Source organism: Falco rusticolus, chromosome 5, assembly GCF_015220075.1.
Source record: "Falco rusticolus isolate bFalRus1 chromosome 5, bFalRus1.pri, whole genome shotgun sequence".
Classification (NCBI taxonomy): Eukaryota; Metazoa; Chordata; class Aves; order Falconiformes; family Falconidae; genus Falco; species Falco rusticolus.
Window position 1 is genome coordinate 78,186,418 of NC_051191.1, and position 20,236 is coordinate 78,206,653.

Consider the following 20,236-nt stretch of genomic DNA (forward strand, 5'->3'; position numbering starts at 1 on the left):
TTTCAACATGGAGTTTAGAAAACTATTCTTTGCTTGATTCTTTTACAACAATGCTACTAAACCAGTAAATTTTATCTTTCAAGTTTGTTGCAAAATGTCACTGACTACAATTGTGTAATAAACTCAAACCATAGCAGTGCAACTGCTAAATATTACCACTGAAAGGATTATAACCTTCTACAGTCTTATAGGGTTTTTGTGGTATTTCCTATGATGGGGTTACTTGTTTACCAGCATGCCAAATCTAATACAAACCACTACTTTACATTTCAGTTACAAGTATCACCTTTCCTTATCGATCTTCTCTTGTTGTCTCACATGTTCTTGTTCATATACACGAATGTTTTCTATACCGATTTCTTCACAGAATTCCCGGAAAACAGCATCTTCAGCCTTTGAAAAAAGAGAAGCGGAGCAAATAATGTTTATGCTATTTTGCAACTCATAGAAGTAAAACATTTAGACAATCATTTCATGCTACAGGCTGGATTTTCATGGTACTTTAAGAAACAGGAAACTGAACTACTGAGAAATAATCTATATACTTTAATTTTCAAATAACACTGTCAGTACACTGCCAGATACAAGGCATATGATCTGCAAAAGTTAACTCTGATCTAAATGCTTCTTGTCTGTTGTTCCCAGTCAACTGAAGAAGAGAAAGCTGAACGGGATACATGACGCTAATTGGATACATCAGGCTTCTTTGTGTAGTTCCATTCTTCATTTTAATCCTTTCAAGCAATCCATAAATATTAAGTACTATGTTCCATTTATAGCAAAGTCACAAGAAAAAAATACACTACAGAATCTCTCATTTCCTATTTTATATATATGTTAGTATACACTAACAGAAGTTTCAGCCAAAACCAGTCCTAAGAGTTTAATGACAAATTTAAGCAGGCAAATTGTAGGCATAGTGTATATGGCAAGACTAAACAATGAAACAGCAACAGCCTACAGCATTTAAAAGGAAATCCAATGGACTGAACAAAATTTTAAGAGAACTTTACTCAAAACTCAGTGGTTTTTATATTGTTTTGGTACAGAGGCTTGTTTAACCAGGTTTCAAATACTACATGAAATCAAGTTATACTATTCAACTAACACTATTCTTTGGAAACCGATGACCAGCCTCCATTTGGGTTTTGTATTTTTGTCAGGGTTTTTTTTTTTTTTTTGGTTTGGGGTTTTTTTTTTTTTTTCACAGAACAAGTAAAAGAAAAGTTCCTTGGATCTGGAATTCTTATAGCATAAGCATCAATGACTTTCTTAGTGTTTGCAGATGACAGACATCTGCACTCTCTCACGCCTGCACCACAAGCAAGACAGAGGACATCAATTTTGGCTTCTTTTTATGTGCAGAATTCCAGTCAGAGATTAATCCAAGATAGACTGATAAGAATGGGTCAAAGGCCAGGAACAAAATTATACATGTACTATACACCTCAAGTAACTACAAATAGTTGTGAGGAAACTCTCTAAGAGTCTATATTCACACAAGCATCTAGGTGCAGGGCTGCAAATTTTCCAGATAAAACTACAGCACCACTTTTCCATAGTCTGTATCAGATTTGTTTGGCAAGAGTAGAAACAAAGGCAGTTTCCAGAGAGAAGTAGAGATGAGAAGTTTCTGTAGTGGAACAGCATAAGCTGTCATGACTATGACAGAAGGCATTACCTCATTAATTTTTTTCTGAAATTCTTCTATTTTTTCTTTTCTTTGTGCTATTACTTCATTCAGCATATCATGCTGAGACTCAATATTTACCAGTTCACTTTCCAATTTTGATTTTTCCTAGATAGAAATGACAAAGATGGTATTTTTTCATAATAGGATGGTCAACTTTCTAGAAATTCAGACAGTTCTGTTCAAGATAGTACATAATGTTTTTAATTGGAAAAATACAGTTTATCTTCTCAAGTGCCACTTACCCACTATTATTGGCGATTTGCATGCAATGATTACCATTTTAATAGGCAGAAAAGCAAATTACTTAAGTATTGTTTAAAGTGCATTCTGACTTACAGACTTCTGAAGGTTACTAAATGATAACCCAAGCTTACCAGAAATACAAATTTAAGGTTTTTCTATTTTAGATTTTATGTAGATTACTTTGTAGTCTTGTTTTTTATATTTTATTAATTTCTCAGTAATAACTGCTGCATGTAAAACACAATTAAAAAAACTACATAAGGAAGCAGTATTTACTTCATCAGTAATTACAGCTTAGGTAAAAAGATTACAATTATTAAACATGAAAGCTATAAAGGTTTAGTACTATACCATGTAGAGTTTAGCAAGATGTTTCTTCTTAATAAGCTCTAGTTCACTCTGTGAATATTTAAGTCGTGTCTGAGTTCCATGGCACTGAGCATGCAACTGCTTCAAGTCAGTCTCCTTACGTTTGATCTTCATTAAGTCCTAGCAAAACATTACAATGGGAGAAAAAGCATTTTGAACAAAAAGTGACTTATTTGGAAATTACTCATTTTTCAGATTGACACACTACATAAAGCTAGCCTCACTGATGTAGGCTGCATTCAAGGTAAATGCTGATAGCACCAGTCATATTCAACAGTAATTTTGTAACATGTATTTCTTAAAACAAAGCATATGCTTGTAAATTCCTAATCTCCTACTCTATCCCTCTTCTAAAGTAACTAGAGGTATGACAAATTTAACACAGATTTTGGTCTGTGCAAATATTTTCACGTTGACAGAATGTATAATCCTTTTCACTAAAAGCCTTCAGGTACTTTGAACAGCTCTTTTTCCTTGAAGGAATTTTTATCCATAGTGTTATCCTGGTTCACTACCTCTGTAATATGTGAGCCAACCTGCCAGCCAGCTATGGAAAAAGACCCACAGTTGATTATTATTAAATAGAAGGCAAAACCCAGCTATTATATCCTGTCTGCATCTTCTAGCTTTAAAAATCACCCTTTTAGAAAATCACCTTCCCATAGCCAAATTAGACACAACTTTTATCCCTTTATGTCTTCTGCAGTTAAGTGCTTTAAAACAAACCTACCTTTAACTCATTAATCAAGCTATCTCTTTGTTCTTTCATTTTATTTATTTCTTTATCATCCCAACATCTAGCCTTAGCTCTTAAATCACTTGATCCTCCAGAAATCACTCCAGATTTCAAAAATAAAGTTCCATCAAGAGCCACTGTCTGAAAGACAAAAAAAAAAAAAATAATTAACCCCCAAAAAATCTGAAGACAAAAGCAGCCAAAATATCCCATGAGCTAGTGCACCAAGATACGGCAGCTAAACAAGCAACAAGCACATTTTAGTTGAACTCCAATTTTTCTCCTGTTCCAAACCTGCTAATATGAGCTACATGAAGCCACAAAACCCCTGTTGTTTCTTGGCACTAGTCACATTTTGGTATTACAACTGATCAGAAAAAGCAGATGAATTGTCCAATTTCCCTGTATGTCGGAAATAACATGAGACATTTGTGGACACACTGGCAACTCAGAAGGTTATGTCTGGCTCAGTAGAGCAAATGAAGCTATGCAATAATGAAATAAAACAGCTTGTTTGTAAACAAAGTGTAGATTTTAATAAAGAACACAAGTGGGTTTGTGACGATTCCATGTAAATGTGGTTTCATGCTCACCTTCAACTTTTTTTGCTTTTTTAATTAAAGCTGTTTTAATCAAGATTTTAAAAGGTGTACTAAGCGCACAAAAGGGCGCCACGGACTGTCTACAGCAAGAGATATGGAACAGAAGAACAAACTGCAGGAAGAGACAGAGAGGCTTCCAGTCCTCAACACAGCTGACATCTACAACTAAGAGATGGTCAGATATTTTGAAGAATTTTTGAAAGCATTTCTTCGTAGAAAAGCTAGCAAAATTAAGTCTGTACTTTTTAAATCTGACAGTTTTACGAACAGGATTATCCTTCCTCCTCTTCATTACAAGGTCCATACCAAGAAACATTTGGACACTATCTTCTGATTTGCCTCCTTTTCCCAGGAGATCACTTAACATACTACCGTACAGAGGAAAACATAACCATGGGAAATATCTGGGGGTTTATTTATGTGAGAACAGACTAGACAGTGTAACAGCATTCTGTGTTTATCTGCAATGCTTCATGGGATGTTAACAGAAGAATTATTTAAATGGCATCAAATACGTAACTGCAATGAAAAACATATTCAACAAAATTAATCCTCTTACTTTCAACCTTTCTGGTCCATCAAATGCTATTTGTTTTGCTTCTTTAATTGTTTCGCAGACCAAGCCATTCCCACTCACAAATTGAATCACTTTTTTCAGTGGAGGAAATGGAGTTTGTACAACATCCACCATCATTTTAGCTCCTTTTATCTCTCGTAACTTTTCATTGATTGGTTTAACCTGTAAAGCAAGTAAGGCAGCGTTTAGAATCAGTTTTGTAATAGCAAAGCATGTCCAAGTCTAAGTGGTCTGGGGACAGGACCTAACTGGGGTCTTGGTCACTGCAAGACTAGAAACAGATCTGGTTTTCATGTTCCACATATACTACAGTCCTTAAATCTGTAAAATCTAAATTCCACTGTGCATGAAATGCAAGTACACTAATGCATGTAGCATGGGGAATAAACAAGATGAGTTAAACATCTGTGTGCAGCTGCAGGGCTACAATCTTCTCAGGATCAGGGAGACATGGCAGGATGGCTCCCACAACTGGAGCGTTGCAATGGAGAGATACCGGTTCTTTAGGAAGGACAGGCTGGGAAGACAAGGATGTGGAGATGCCCTATATGTGAGGAACAGCTGGAATGCAGAGCTCTGCCTGGGGAAGGATGATGAGCCAACTGAGAGGTCATGGGTAAGGACTGAAGAGAGAACTGGTAAAGGTAACATTGTAGTGGGTATCTTGCTGACCAGGAAGAACAAATAGATGAGGCCTGTCACACTCACATGCCCTGTCCTCATGGGGTGCGTGAACCACCCTGATAACGGCTACAGGGACAACACGGCAGGGCATAAGCAATTCAGGCAGTTCCTTAAGGCACTGATGGCAACTTCCTCACCCAAGTGACAGAGCAGCCCAGGGGAAGAGGTGCTCTGCTAGACCTCATACTCACTAACAAGGAAGGTCAAAAGCAGCCCAGACTGCAGTAAGCATGAGCTAGGAGAGTTCAGGATCCTGAGGGAATGGAGCAGGGCAAAAGGCAAGCTCACAACCCTGGACTTCAGGGAAACAGACTTTGGCCTCTTCAAACATGTGTTCATTACAGTCCCATGGGATAAGGCCCCAGAGTGAAGAGGGGCCCAAGAATGCTGGTTAATATTCAAGGATCACCTCCTCCAGCCTTAAGGGCAAACGTCCCAATGAGAAGGCCTCCTGGCATTTTTGCCTGGCTTCCTGCATGGATACAGAAGGAGCTCCTGGCAAAACTCCCAACACAAAAAGGAAGCACGCAGAAGGTAGAGGCACAGACAGGTAACCTGAGAGAAATATAGAGGCACTGTTCAAGCATGCAGATATAGCATTAGGAAAGCCAAAGCCCAAGGAATTGAACCTGACCAGGGATGGCAAAGAAATGGCTTCTGTAAGTAAAGGTGACAAAAGGAAGACCAGGGAAAACGTGAGACTGCTGCTGAATGAGGCAGGGAACCTCATGACACGGGATACGGAAAAGACTGAGACACTGAATTCCTTATTCAGCTTGGTCTTTACTAGCAAGACTAGCCTCCAGGAATCCTGGGTTCCAGGGACCAGGGGGGAAAGCCTCAAACAAGGAAGACATACCCTTGATGGAAGGGGACCAGATCAGGGAATGCTTAAGCATGCATAAACCCTGATGTGATGCAACCACAGTGCTGAAGGAGCTAGCTGATACCATTGCAAGGCCGCTCAATAATCTTTGAATGATCGTGGCAACAGAAAAAGGTACCCAAGGATTGGAGAAAAGCCAAGTGTCACTCCCATGTTCAAAAAGGGGGAAGAGGACCCCAAGGACTACAGGACAGTCAGCTTCACCTTGAACCCTGGAAAGGCGATGGAGCAACTAATTCTACAAACAATCTCCAGGCACATGAACAACAAGAAAGTCTTGGAGGAGCAGTCAGCAGAAATCTCTCGATTCACCATGCTGGTCATACATGACCAACCTGACAACCTTCTACAATGAAATGACTGGCCTAGTAGGTAAGGGGAGAGCAGTGGATATTGTCTACCTAGGCTTCAGTTAAGTCTTTCAACACTACCTCCCGTAAGATCCTCACAAAGAAAATTATGAAATATGGGCTGCCTGAACAGACAGTGAGGTGGACTGAGAACTGCCTGAACAGACAGGCCCACAGGCTAGTGACTGGTGGCAAAAAGTCCAGTGGGAGGCCAGTTACTAGACATGTCAGTACTGGGACCAATTTAACATCTTCATTAATTATCAGGATGACAGGGGAGAATATACCTTCAAGCAAGGTTGCTGCTGACACAACTGGGAAGAGTAGCTGGTATGCCAGGTTATCATGTTGGCATCCAGAGGGACCTCAGCAGGCTGGAGAAATGGGCCGACAGCAACCTCATAAAGTTCACCACATAAGTGTAAGGCAAAGGCAAAGGCCTTAACATGTAAACTTAAACTTAACTAAAATAAGTGAGCCAATATCAAGATTTACAAGTGTATTAACTTGCTGATGACAGAAAAAAAGAAAACAGTACTTACATCAATGTAATCTAAAGCAAGAAAAGTTTCAGGTTCAGCTCGTTCTTGTTTTAAGAAGTGAATGCAATCTCTTGCTGTTTTTTCAGTGGCAACAACAATAGCAGTCACATATCTGCTAAATACCTTGGTAACAGCAAGTTGGTATTTTTTATGAATAGGATGACATAGGTCAAGCAGTCTTCCAAACTGAAGATAAAAATACAGAGAAATAGTAGTATGTTAGAGATCAAATAGTATTTCTGCATTAAAAAATAGTGCCAGTAAGAGGAAATGTGTTGGGTATCCACCAGCTGCACTCATTTACAATGGCTGTACATCAGAACAACCAGAGATGTAGTAATCAATTCAAATTGCAAAGTGTTACCTTCAAAATCTGAAGTGATTTAACTTTTTCCCCTGAGGTTACTATCACATACCTCAGTATTTTACTCATAATCTCTAGTATACACTTCTAGAAACATTCAGAGTAACAATAGCAAAAGTTAACTAAGCATCTTTTTTGGAGATAAAGCATCTAACATCCAGTAAGATCTTTGAATGACAATAAGGTCATAGATAGGTAGAACTGTTAACTTGGAAAATGGTAGCAAGAGGCACTATTCTAGTTTCAACCCCCCCCAGAAAAAGAATTATCTGCTTACTTCAGCATGAAAAGAAAAAATACTGATTTTCTTGTACTGCATAGTCCAAATAATTAATCCTGTTTTGGCGTATATTGAAATACCACCTGGATACAACTAATTAACTCTTTGTTGTGCATATTCCCTACAGATCTTTTTTCCCATTTCTGTAATAATAGGTACAGCTTAGCTTTCCCTGAATGATTAAAGCTACTAATGCACATTCTGAACATTATAGCCTGTGAATTCAGGCAAGAATGATTTCCTGCTTGTCGACATATAGCTACTGGTCTCCTCTTGCGTATTTACAGTTTTATACTTATCAAATTTAAACCAATGAAAACAGGAAGACAACTGGTAAGAGCTGTATGTGGTAAGTCATCCACATTACCTCAACTGTATCATTCATGAGGTAATAATTTCCAGTAGATCAAATCACAGCCTACTACAATCTACTTTCCTACCGTTCACAAATGTTTTCCCTTTTCTGAAAAACTGAATCTGTAACAATAGCAACCTTGGCAATTAAAACTACCAATGCAGGAATGCTGCTTTGAAAATTAAATTATGAAAAGTGTCATCAGCTGCAGAATTCACTTTGCTGAACAGACAAATCCATGAAAACGCACACGTCACTCATACAGCAGAATTGCATTACTGCACAGCTTTTCAGTACCTGCAATGTCCACCAACCATTACAAGAATGTTTTAACAGAAGCTTTGAAATGGATGTAAGAACTAAACATTTAGAAGCAGTGTGTCATTTTTTTTGCCTATGAAATCCAGAAGACCAACACTAAGATTTCCTTCAGTTCTGCCTGAGTACTTAATGGCCCAGAAGATTAAATGTGTCAAGATCTTCCCATCCTGAGACTTTAATTTAGATTGTATTCAGTCATCTGAAATTAATACACCAGAGCGTTAAGCAGCAACTCATAGGCAACTCTGTTGCCTCATATAGTAGTGTTGCGAAAACTATTGCAGGAACAGCAGTAACTGAAGCAGGTATCATTGAAACTTTCTGTAACATGATAGTTTTATGTAACCAATTTGACTTAACTAGTTTTCACTTGTTAGAAGCTGTCCCATCTGTAAGTACTCTTAAATTTGTAGCTCCTGGCACAGAGATCATCCTGAACACCATCTCTCTCCTAAGCCAGCAATGTATCACCAGTTTGATCCAGTTCTTGTAAAACAGGGATACAATGCAAAAGGAGCAAAGGAGATCCACCAATTGTCTTTTTGATTTTTTGGAGTATCTTGTTAACATGGATGAAAAAGTTCTGAGCAGCTGACAAGCAAATTTCTTTATCTCTTGAGTAAACAACAGGATCAGACACTTGCCAGATTCTGAGGAGGTTTTGCAAAAGACCAAGAAGCAAAAGAACAACTGAAAACACTTTCTTTTTTATGTTCTTATGGTAGCACTAGGAACCAGAGGCATGTCACATTCTAAACATTAAAAAACAAAGATTAGATTACTGCCTTGCACTTCTCAACTATGTATATCAAAAAGGAGTGACTATACTGAGACATACTCTGAGACCAACTATTCAGTTGTTTAGATTAATAAGTTTATTTGGAATGACTTTCCATGTTGCAGTAAATATACCTCATAAAACAATCAATGTCTGCTGATAATTCAGAATCAATACACCAAACACTTAATGGCATTACTGGACAGTAATTTAAGTAAAATACGGTAACTGATAAGAAAAGACAGACCATTTGGTAACATAATCTCATCCACCTAAGAAAAAATTGCCCTTTGGAAGAAGTATTGTTTTTGGAATAAGTGGTCTCACAGCTAACCCTCCCATTCATTTTTCAAAATAAGGAAGTCAAAAATATGTTTGAGGACAAAAGAAAACAAGCCAAAAAAACAGTAGAAATCAAATACCACAAAAAATCACATAAAAGATGAAAATTATTCTTTGATACAGACAGTAATTTGTCTGTTTCTAGAAACAGAAAAAATTATGACAGTATATGCTGCTACTTTTTCAGGAATACTATTTTACCATGTACAGTCAAGAAAGCATTAAGTTTAAAAGAATATGCAAGACCATCCAGTGTAATTTAGCTGCTTACTCATTCTAAGGCAGAACTCTTAAATCTTAATTCTAAAATAACACATTTAAATGAGACCACTCATTTACCACAGAATTTGGATACATTCTTTTGAGACTTTCCAGGATTTCTGCTCTCATCTGCTGTCGCCTTCCTTCATGGTAATCAATTTTGGCATTCTGCAGTTCACCAACTATTTTATTCAATTCTTCGTTCACTTCAGCCATTCGTATTGTTGAACTTTCAATTTCCTTAGTTAGCACTTCTTCTTGCTGTTTTTTCTCTGTTAACAATTCACTTTGAATTGAAGCAAAAATAGGAAAGTTATTTACTATTTATACAAGCTTATAGCTTACAAAATCAGTCATTCTATGGTCACAGACTAGAAAAATCATTAAAGATTTTAAGTATCTATAAGAAGCTTCTTATAGAAGTAGCATTCTATAGTATAAGCTATTCAAAATTGAGTACAAGTGAGGGGTTTTGCCTGTAAAACACACAGCTGCATTGTTTTATCCTCCATCAATAAAATGTCTGATATTATCAAACTAAGGCCTGAGAATTCTCATGCAAAGATATTACTCACTTTACATACTTAGCAATAGCACTAAGGCTCTGCCACAGTCTAGTACAACTACTTAATGGAAGCAATTCTGCATCACAGCAGTCACAGTGGGTCTACTGCTCCCTGTCCATGGCCAAGCTTTATTCACTACACAGACAGTATTAAGCCAACGCACACATTACAGGTGCATAGGAAAAGATAGGACGGGGAGTGGTGGGGGTGGAGTAAATCCCTAGAGATCACCTGCTCTGACCTCCTGCACAAAACATAGGCTAATATCAAAGATAGTTCTGTTTACTCAATGAAGGGCTTATACACCTTCTTTCACAAAGAGTAAAAATCAGGTAAAAGACAAGACCCAGGAAGCAAGAACTGAGCTGTGCTCCCTGTAGACAGTGTAAATATTAATGCTTTCTAGAGTAGCACAACTACAGAACTGCCCTGTTCTCTTGCTCAGAATTTGTATACTAACAGACCCATACCCTACCTGTAGTGACATAATTTGCACACCTGCAAGAAATTAGAAGCAATTATAAAACTGGTTTCAAACGAAATATGGATGAGCCTTCATACTTCCCACTTTATTTTGACAAGTAACTGAAATAATTAGAAAGAATTCTAATTCTTAATATTAAAATTTTGAAGAATAGAAAAGAATTAGAAATAATTAGAAACCTGCTATATTAATTTGAAAATAGGGAATATGCAAGAAATCCACTCAGCTTTTGATTCTTTTAAACTTACATGCATATCTTGACATATTCTTCTAACTTCTCTATTCGTTTTTCATGCTCTTCTATTTGCTCCACAATCTGTTTTATGTTTTCCTATGCAATCATAAATAGAATGTGTTAAAAACAAGCCAGAGGAAAATACCTTTCATAGCAAGGTATAGGGCTCAGAACAAATACTGAGACAGATTTTCTTTGTTGGTATTTCATGCTGAAGCAATAGCATCTCTTTCTCAATAGCAGGTGCCAAATTGCACCATGAATATAATAAAGGAAAATAATTTTATCAAGGCCATTACTGAATTTTTCGTGTTTGGCTACAGTTCAGCAAAAGCTTCTTCAGCACAAAGAAGCACAACACCAGTAAATAAAACAACTTAAACACTGTGTTAGTAAGTTATAGGTGTTAAAACAAAACAGGTGCTTTTCTTGGCCCGAGATTAACGGAAGGTTTTTTCCTAATAAGGACACATGAATATGCTGAGATAAGAGGTTCCACCCCAACACAACAGCATTATGCTAAAACCCAAGCAAACAGTGAAACAAGCATTTTTGATTACTCAAACTGAATAAAAATACAGTAACTAAAGCAAATAAAAAAATAGTTACCTACAGATTTTATAAAGCTTTAACTTCTGAAATCCTAGTGACCTTTTGAATAGCTCTAAGGATGACAGCCTCTTTGTGCACATGCTTCAACATTTGACTATCCTTGAGATGAAACACTTTACCCAATACCTTTTCAGAATTTCCCGTATTCTGAATTCAGCCCATTGTCTCCTATTCTATCACTGTGCACCTCTAGAAAAAGCGTGGCTCTACCTTACTCATACCCTTCCCACTAGGTAACTGCAGATAGTAGTAAGGTCTTTCCATCACCTCTCCTCCTCCAGGCTGAACAGATCCAGTTCTCCTGGTTCTCTCTCCTCGTAACCCAGGAGCTCCAGCCTACCCAGCCTGGTAGCTCTCTGCTGGACTCACTCCAGGATGTCAAGAAAGATAACTTGTACGGGGAAGCCCAGAACTGGACAGAGCATGCTAGATGTGGTCACACACATGTGGCATTGTGAGGAGTGATCACCAGACATCACCAGCACAGGTAAGTAATCTCAATTCTAAACTATGAGACATGAGTTTTTACAAACTCTCCAGTATTCCTTATTTCCTTCCTAACAGTACAATGGGACTTGCAGTTTTAGAAACACAAACAATAGATTTATTTCACTTCTAGATATTAACTAGGTTTTCCTGGTAACTAGTACTACAAAAAGAAAAAGTAGTATCATCTCAAGACCAAATGGATGTACAACTATTAACTTAGATATCATGGCAATGATTATTTTACATCCTCATACAGTAAAACACAGACTTTCCCACACAAGCAAGTTTACATGTACTTGTATAAGGAACTAAAACTGGTAACAACTCATCTGACAGATTTTTAATTTTCCTGAACATAAGGTCTCCTCCAAACCTCCAGTTTAACTACACAGCAAGGAAATGTGCATTGCCTCGCTAACTTCTTAGTAGGTAACAAAATTGCAAGATTATCATGATTCAAAAAAAATGAAGTGAAAACCCCAGAACATGTAATAGGGCAAGGTTTCCAGCAAAAGACAGATAGAAGTAGAAAGGACAGAAGCTCAGCTGACTATCAGAAGCATCATTGAACAATGAGATGGGAAACAGTTTTTCTGAAAGAGAACATCAGGCATGGTGACCAAGTTATAGCGAACAACGTAGGTATTTTATTGTTACGTGTTTAGATCTGCAGTGATAAAAGAAATCAGAAACAAAATGACAACAATAATGATCTGTGTTCACACCAAATACATGGCCTCTGAAATTCAATAGAGAAGTGGACACCAAGATTTTTCCAACTATACCACACTCATACACACAGCTGACCTTAAAAACATCACAACAAAAAGGTAGCTATAATAAAAATAAACTTCTAAATGGTGCGAGTATCATAAAGATATACAACAGCAGTAGAACATCTCAGAAAGAAAAACTACTCTTACAATGACAGGAACTGATTGCAGTTAAGTATATGCTCTGAGTAAATGTAAAATATCAGAGCCAAAGCTTTCAAAACCAAATCAGCGTGGGTCCACACAACCATTCTCTAATCAAATGTAGGAGTCATTTTTCTAAAGCTGCTGCAACATGAAAACTGAACTAATACTTGCAATGTATCTCCTTTGCTGATGATTTGTTTATGTCAAAGCATTTAACACATACAGACATTTATACCAGAGGGAAAGGTAAAAAAAACCCAAACCAAACTCCTCCTCCTTAAAACCTTTGATTGATACAAATACCTCAACTTCTTTTTTCTTCCTCCGGTTAAGTTTCAGCTTTTCTTGATCTCCTTTCTCCTCCCAGCAAAGTTTTTCTTGCTGCTGGGTTAGTGTAGCTACTTTCTTTCTTGCTACTTCCTTTAGCTCTTTATAGCGCTCCAACTGGAAAAGTAACAAAAAAAATAAAAATTATGTACAACAGGATCTACCCACTTTGTGGACTGACTCAATTACTAATTGCCTACTTTATCATCATCAAGATTATAAAACGCACTCAATTCTCCAGAAAACCTTTTTAGCTACTAGTTGCATTATAAGAAGTTGTATTTCATTAGAGAAAGATTCAACCCAAAGCTTACACTTCACACTTACTGCCTACAGTCTTGTTTTAGACTTCAAATGACTTATTTTTCACAGAAGTTTATAAAGTTTAAGTACTTCACAATCAATCTTAAAGTTAACACTAAGACTTTGCACAGCCCAAAATTACTGTAAGTTTTAGTCTTGCTATTTAGAATTACAGCATTCCTATGTTATCAAACATAAAAAAATTAAAATAAAATTTTATAAGGTAAACAAACATTTCAAACCATCCTGCAAAGTTACAACTAACTGACCAAATGCCTCTAAAGCGCAAAGCGGAGAGATCCACAGACTAGAACCACCCTGCAGGTTCCCCATTAATTGGTCAAAAACTATTTTAAGGAAGAGACAATGGAGAAAAGATAACATTTTAAAAGCATTTCTGTCCATATGGTTGCAAAGGTAGCTTCTTCAAATGTGAATGCAGTGATGCAGTCCTTTCCTTCTAAGGCAACTTAAAATAGCTTTTAAGTGAGCTACCTCAGGTCTAGATTTTGATCCACAGTAGATGGTGTGTATACTACCAAGTCTTGTTTGCATTTTTCTTGTCATCTTGGGGTTTTTTTCTAATTGAAGACATATTTCTGTACCTCAGCTGAGAAGCCATTTCTCAGCAATTACCCTCTCACCACAAGATCCTACTGGGTGTTTGCTATCCTACTCTCCCACAATGTAGCATGTGAACTTCCACAAAGGGTAAAAACCCACAGACCAGAGAACCACCTAACCACATATAATTAAGTGTAGCTATAACGCTAATCCACAGATGACAATGCCTGCATACAACCCTTCTAAAGCTTCCATCAAACTCTTCTCAACTTCTTGTTCACTGAAAATTTTTTGCTTTCTCTAGTAAGGGATCTTCTCACATTGCGTCAAAGATGTACTTCACACTGTAGCAGAGATTCTTACCATTTCCAATTTCACAATTCCTAGATCTTTACACAGTTTAGAACTTCTGAGATCTGACTCCCTCCACCCCCTACCCCCGCAAGAGTGGGAGGAATCATGAGGGAGTCCCTCCTCATAATTTCTCTTCATCCAATGAAACAGACTATAAAAGCTACAGTTTTGTTTTTGTTTGAGCTCAACAGCAAAAAGATCAGTAGAAATTACATGTTATTGGTAAAACAATGGTTTCTGTCACCACCAGGGATTTTTGGACTTCACTAGTAAACAGTACTTTTTGGCCTCCCAAGTCACCTGACTTTCTCCCAGCTCAACAGCTGCTGCTCGCTGCAGTAACTCCTCTTCAACTTTCTTCTCAAATGCTGTCCATGCTTTCTCAATAACATTCAATTCTATCTCTAGTTCTTTTATGTTCTGCTTTTCCTTATCACAGGATTTCTCCTTGTCCCTTAGGGATTTTTTAGACATTTCTACTTTCTTGATTTGGTAGGAAGTGTTTTCCTTTGCTTTTACACAGAGGGATCGCTGCTGAATCAGTGATGCTTCCAGAGTCCTAAAAAAACAAACCAACAACAAAAGCCAAACCCATACAACACATCCAAAACAACTAAACCACACCGGAAAAAAAAAAAAAAGAAAACAAACCTCCTCTCAACCACACATGAAAATAATCAGTGGTCAACTGCAAGGTTACATACCCACAGGTGATTTTTTTTTTAGTATCTACTGAAAATAGAAATTCGAAAAGTGAAGCATAACCTTATAAAAATTAATAGCAAACACTCATTTATATAATGAAGTTATTGACAACCTGGACATAGTAGTAGAAGTGAAATCAGCATCTAAATATTACTTTACTAAACTGCTACAAACTGACTTCCATAGCACTAGGATATCACCCAACCACTTTAACAGGAAACACATGCTTGACAAGGAAATCCCAGCACAGACTGTGCTTTAACACAACTATGAGAGAATCCGATTGGAAAACATACTTAATTTGTCTTTCCATGTGCTGTTGGTCTCTGTTTAGTGCACCAAGCACACTTTTTTTGGCTCTAAATGCGTCCTCTGCTGCAGAAAGTTGCTCTTTCTTTGTACTAGCCTCCATATTCTTCTCATCCAAATTTTTTTTCAGAAAAGTAATGTTTTTTTCATTGTGATAAAGCCGGAAAAGCTGCATCTGTATCCTTTCTTCTTCCAGTTCCTTGATAAGCATCTGGTAATGTTCTGCCTACCAACATTACAAAATTTATTTATGGTTTCTAAAAAGGATTTTTAATCATTAGCCATCTAATTTCACATCTAAAGCGATATAAGATGACGTACCTGTAGCCATAATTCCAGTAATGCGCACTAACCATAAAGCTCCAACATGTAAGTCAGCACTTCATTAATTACACTGGCAAATTTACACTTTCATTTATTTAGATTTTATTATAGGTATTCCTCTATATATAATTTTAAATTATACTGTTTTTATATAGTACACCATCCTGGAAAAAAATATTAGATTAAAACCAACAGAAGTTGGTGGGTTTTTTACGAAAATCTGTACTTAAGTTCATAAAAGATGTAAGATCTGAGATCTTAACATGCAAAAAAGGAATAGCCTTGAGTTACCTCCTCTTTCTCTATCTTTGCTTGTTTGCGTTCTGCTGCAACACTTTTTTTCTTGTTATAATTAAACTGTGCATCTTCTTCTGCTTGCTGCATTTTTTTCTTCTTTCTTTCATAGTCTTCAGCATATTCCCATGAATTACTGATTTGTTCAAAAAATTGAGTTCTCTCCTTTGGCTTCTTCAGTGCAATTGATTCTACTGTTCCCTAAAGAAAAAATGGCAAATACAAAGCAGCACTGTAGATCTATATATAGATATATAGTACAGATTTCTCTCTGGATATATTTATGATTAACAGAACTGGATGGAAATACTTTTAGATTCAAACCCAAGGAAAAGTTTAGTACCAAAGGCACTATCACCTAGCCACCTCACCTAATTAAATCACTAAGTTTTAGAATGTCAGATATGGTCTATGAAAAACACCTTCAAACTTAACCAACAGGCACAAATCAGTGAGCAGTATCAGAATGACAAAGTTAAATCATTTAGCCTCTTTAGAGGAACTGAAATTGATTGTCAATGAAAAATAAACTAACACCCCCGCCTCCCCAGTATTTCAAAAGCAAACCCGCTGAAATCACTGTTATGGAAGATTACTTAACTCCTACAGTTAATGGTACAGAGTTTTTGTCCATGTATTAGCTGCTCAGATCTTCATGATCTGAAGGAGTCACAATTTTCAGTAAAGCGTAGCGAATAAGCTTTGTGGGATTTATTTTATCTGTACAGTAGACAAATGCCCACATCATAGACACTATTATCACAACAAAACTCCATCTATAAGGTTTCCATAACAGGGAAAAATCAGTTCCTCCTTGGGAAGTTTTCCTCAACAACTGCAAGGAAGATAATCCTGTGAAATACATTCATCATAAAAATATGGCATTTCTGACCTGTATCATTAAATACTTGTGAACTAATAACCCACTAGGATTTTCAATCTCTCAAGCTTAACGTAAAATCCAGTTAAAAATTTCACACATCTTGACTAATAGAAGTTTTAAGATGAAATTATCTGTTCCTATTTATAACACACTAAACGTGTTTTCTTATACACTCTGAATAATACAAGTACTTAATTTCTCCCATTTTAGCTTCTTTCTTACTAGTACTCTCATGTACACACAAACTCCATTATTTCCATTCTGTAGTCTAATCCTTGGTCGAGGTCTGGAAAAAATGTATTGGCTTGAAATTAGCTAAGGATGGCCTCTTCTCTGTTAAATAACTAACTATGTAGTCCTATGAAATAATCTCAGAAGCTTTTATCTTCCTTACAAAGTACCTTAAATGCTTACCTGAAAAATAAGAAAATTCCTAGCTTTGACAAGTATGCCTACTTTTTCAAGCTCAGCTATGTAAGTAGATCGGCTGACAGACTTATCATTGAAAAAAAAATCAGAACAACTACCTAAAGGAGGAAAGAAAAAAAATTACTATAAAATGGCTATGCATAAAATCCATAGGAAAAGGGCTAAACTCATGGAACAATTTAACTGAACAATTTCTTCAAAGAAGAAAAGGTATTTCAACTACTCCCTTAGTCACTTCAATAATTTCATTTTTCTGTATGAAAATTCTAATTGCATACTTCCAAAAAAGGTATTGATAAATGCTTAAGCGCTTGTGCCTGCAGCAAGGTGTCAGACCTCATTTTCTAGAGCCTAAACCATCTACATATTCCAAGTGAATAAGATCAAAGTATGGAACAAAGAACATTTATTAACTACTTGCTTAATTTTTTAACTTTGCCCCAGTATGTTTTTTCACTTATAACACTTGGTTATCAAAATACCACTGAAGGACTTGAAGTATTGCAATACTAATGGGCTTAATCCACGCAAATATGAAAGAATATTAGGTGTCTGAAAAACAAAGTTGGATATTCTCCGTCTCCATTTCTTATACATCAGAAAACAGGAAGTACACCCAACAGAATCCACTACCTACCACGGATAACTCTTGAAAATGCTTTTTCCTCCCCATCTTCTTCACAATATACCATCTTCACACTAGCTGTAGAAGAAACTGGTTTTCCAACATGTGCTCCATGAATAAGATCTCGAACACTTTTAACTCGCAAATTAGATGTCTTTTCACACATCACAAAACTAACAGCATCCATTATATTAGATTTTCCTTTAAAAAAGTTTTTAAAAAAACACTTTGACATGGCAGAAAGGAGGCATTTGATTAACAATTAACTAAAAACCATATACATAAATGAAAAAGTTTTTATTAGTTCTATTTCTAATTCTGCATTTCATTAAAGAAAAAATATTGCACATAATAAATAAGTAAATTTCTAAGATGTAACACACTGGCAGCAGATAATAGGCTTGTAATAAATATCATCACAAAACTGATTTGTTATTTGTTCAGCCTCGTTGGAACAAATTTTTCTTACATAGGCATCTCTAGAGGCCATTACTTAAACTGAGCAAGCATCATACTCCTTATTTGGTAGTTTTCTTCATATAATGCAGTCAAGAAGACTTGCTGCATAAGCATTCTATTGCTTAACCAGAATTTTTCCACTATAACTCCAGTGTTCTAAAGAACACAACTACTCTCCCAGATCCATTCACCACAGCAAGAGTTCTCAGATCATACTCCCTCAGACAAAAATTCTCTTAATTGAATCCTTTTTGGTTTTCCCCTTTAGTCTTGAGCATTACTGTTGGGTTTGGTTTTTTTTTTTTTCCTGTCTTCAACCTTGCTACTTCTGCTGCATGTTGACTTATTCTCCAAAATAGCATAAAAGGAAGAATACTAGGGGGGAATAGACAAATGAAATATTAGAGATTAGAATAGTCACAAATTTTCTCCCTAGATTAACCTATACAACGTATACAGGTGTAACTGGAAAATTACCTGGAAAAAGTATGTATAATTTTGAGGCTTTCCAATACATACAATGGGGATTAGGGATAAAGTGACAAGAATACAAAAATAATGCTAAATAATTGTTACTTACATTCACAGATCTCACTCCAATTAGATAAGTCAAGAAGCAGCATGATCTAAAAAGTCTAAATCATAAGCTAAATCATTAACAGACTGGGGAAACTAAGACCAAATGCCAAGTCCATCTTTGCAACCTTGACCTCCTATCATATCATACTGTGGCAAATAGAAGGTAAAATCCCATTTGTTCAATGGGGCTTTCAGAAGAAGTGATTTAGATTTTCAGAAGTTCCAGCACCCACAGGATAACAATGTGGGGTCACATCTACAAACCAAGGCTCTTGTGGGCTAAAACCACAAAGCAGCTACCATCCTGCAAAGCTACTCTTTCCCAAACACGCTTACTCATGTAAGAGAGACCACAGACTCAAATCAAGAAGCAGTTTTCAAGCCACAGTATTAAAGTAAAACCACCTTTATGTGATTATTGTAAGCTGAATTGCAAACCGGAGCAGCAAAGGCAAGGTGTGTTGTTTGCAAACCACTCATTCTACAAGAGCTGGAAAAAGAAGACAACTAAAAATGGAAATTCTTTCCACCACTGTACCTCTGTCCTTCCATGCTTGAAAAATCTGTACTTTCAGTTAAAAGCAAGAGCGGATCAGGCCTCCAAAACTTTGCTTGTGCTGCTGCACCCTCAGGTGCATATGAAAAAATTTTAAGCAGGCCTGTGTGACTTTTTACTTCCCCACTCCCCCCCAAGCACTGCAGTGCTATTCCTCCATAGGCAAACCTCCACAGATGGGGGTTTAACTTCTGGAATGGATGAGCTCTTGAGAACCTTTGGTTTCAGTGAAATTGCTGGCTTGGTTTTCCTTGCTGCTTGTATAGCACCAGAAAGTACAACATCCTCACCTGTCTTGGCACAGCCATGTTGACCCTGCTCCCTGGGCCTGCACTGCTGCCATTTCTTCCCTAGCAGGCCTGTGGCCTTCACAGAACAGGCAAAGACCCCAAAACTGAAACATCAGTCCTGATAACTACAGTGGAGAAACAGAGCCACCAGCTGCCCAGTGACCCCCCCTCCCTCTCCCCAGCCTGCTACCTGATCCGTTGGGCCCGATGATACAGCTGAACCTCATGAAGGGGCCGATAACCTGTTGCCCCCGCCATGACTTGAAATTCTGTATCACCAGCAGCTTCAGGTAACCCATCCCTGCAGGAGAGGCCGTTGGCTCATGCACTCCCCCACCCGATTTAAATAGCCGAAGGGCGTATGTCGCCGGTTTGCCGCCCAGAGGCGGGAGCTGCGCGGCCCCGGCCTCTCTCCCCTCAGCGGGCGACAGGCGGCGCTGCCCACGGCACGCCCTCAGCGGCCGCCCGCCTCGCGCCTGCCGCCACGTTGGGCGACAAAGGCGCGAGCGCGGAGGGGGCGGGGCGAGCGGCGAAGGGGCGGGGCGA

General features: G+C 37.5%; 1 protein-coding gene across 2 annotated transcripts in view; it reads right to left on the bottom strand.

Moving 5' to 3' along the window:
- SMC1B (structural maintenance of chromosomes 1B) overlaps window positions 1-20,004 on the bottom strand; it is a 35,923-nt gene extending 15,919 nt beyond the window's left edge. For both annotated transcript variants that reach the window (XM_037389596.1, XM_037389595.1), the window contains exons 1-15: window positions 19,881-20,004; window positions 17,819-18,007; window positions 17,167-17,279; window positions 15,867-16,070; window positions 15,239-15,477; window positions 14,538-14,796; window positions 12,993-13,133; window positions 10,682-10,764; window positions 9,462-9,669; window positions 6,683-6,868; window positions 4,203-4,382; window positions 3,036-3,182; window positions 2,288-2,425; window positions 1,682-1,798; window positions 287-393 (exon numbers count right to left, since the gene is read on the bottom strand). In XM_037389596.1, the coding sequence (XP_037245493.1) occupies window positions 287-393; window positions 1,682-1,798; window positions 2,288-2,425; window positions 3,036-3,182; window positions 4,203-4,382; window positions 6,683-6,868; window positions 9,462-9,669; window positions 10,682-10,764; window positions 12,993-13,133; window positions 14,538-14,796; window positions 15,239-15,477; window positions 15,867-16,070; window positions 17,167-17,279; window positions 17,819-18,007; window positions 19,881-19,989 (2,420 nt within the window). In that variant the 5' untranslated portion in view covers window positions 19,990-20,004. The remainder of the gene's footprint in view (window positions 1-286; window positions 394-1,681; window positions 1,799-2,287; window positions 2,426-3,035; window positions 3,183-4,202; window positions 4,383-6,682; window positions 6,869-9,461; window positions 9,670-10,681; window positions 10,765-12,992; window positions 13,134-14,537; window positions 14,797-15,238; window positions 15,478-15,866; window positions 16,071-17,166; window positions 17,280-17,818; window positions 18,008-19,880) is intronic.
- Window positions 20,005-20,236: the final 232 nt, after the last annotated feature.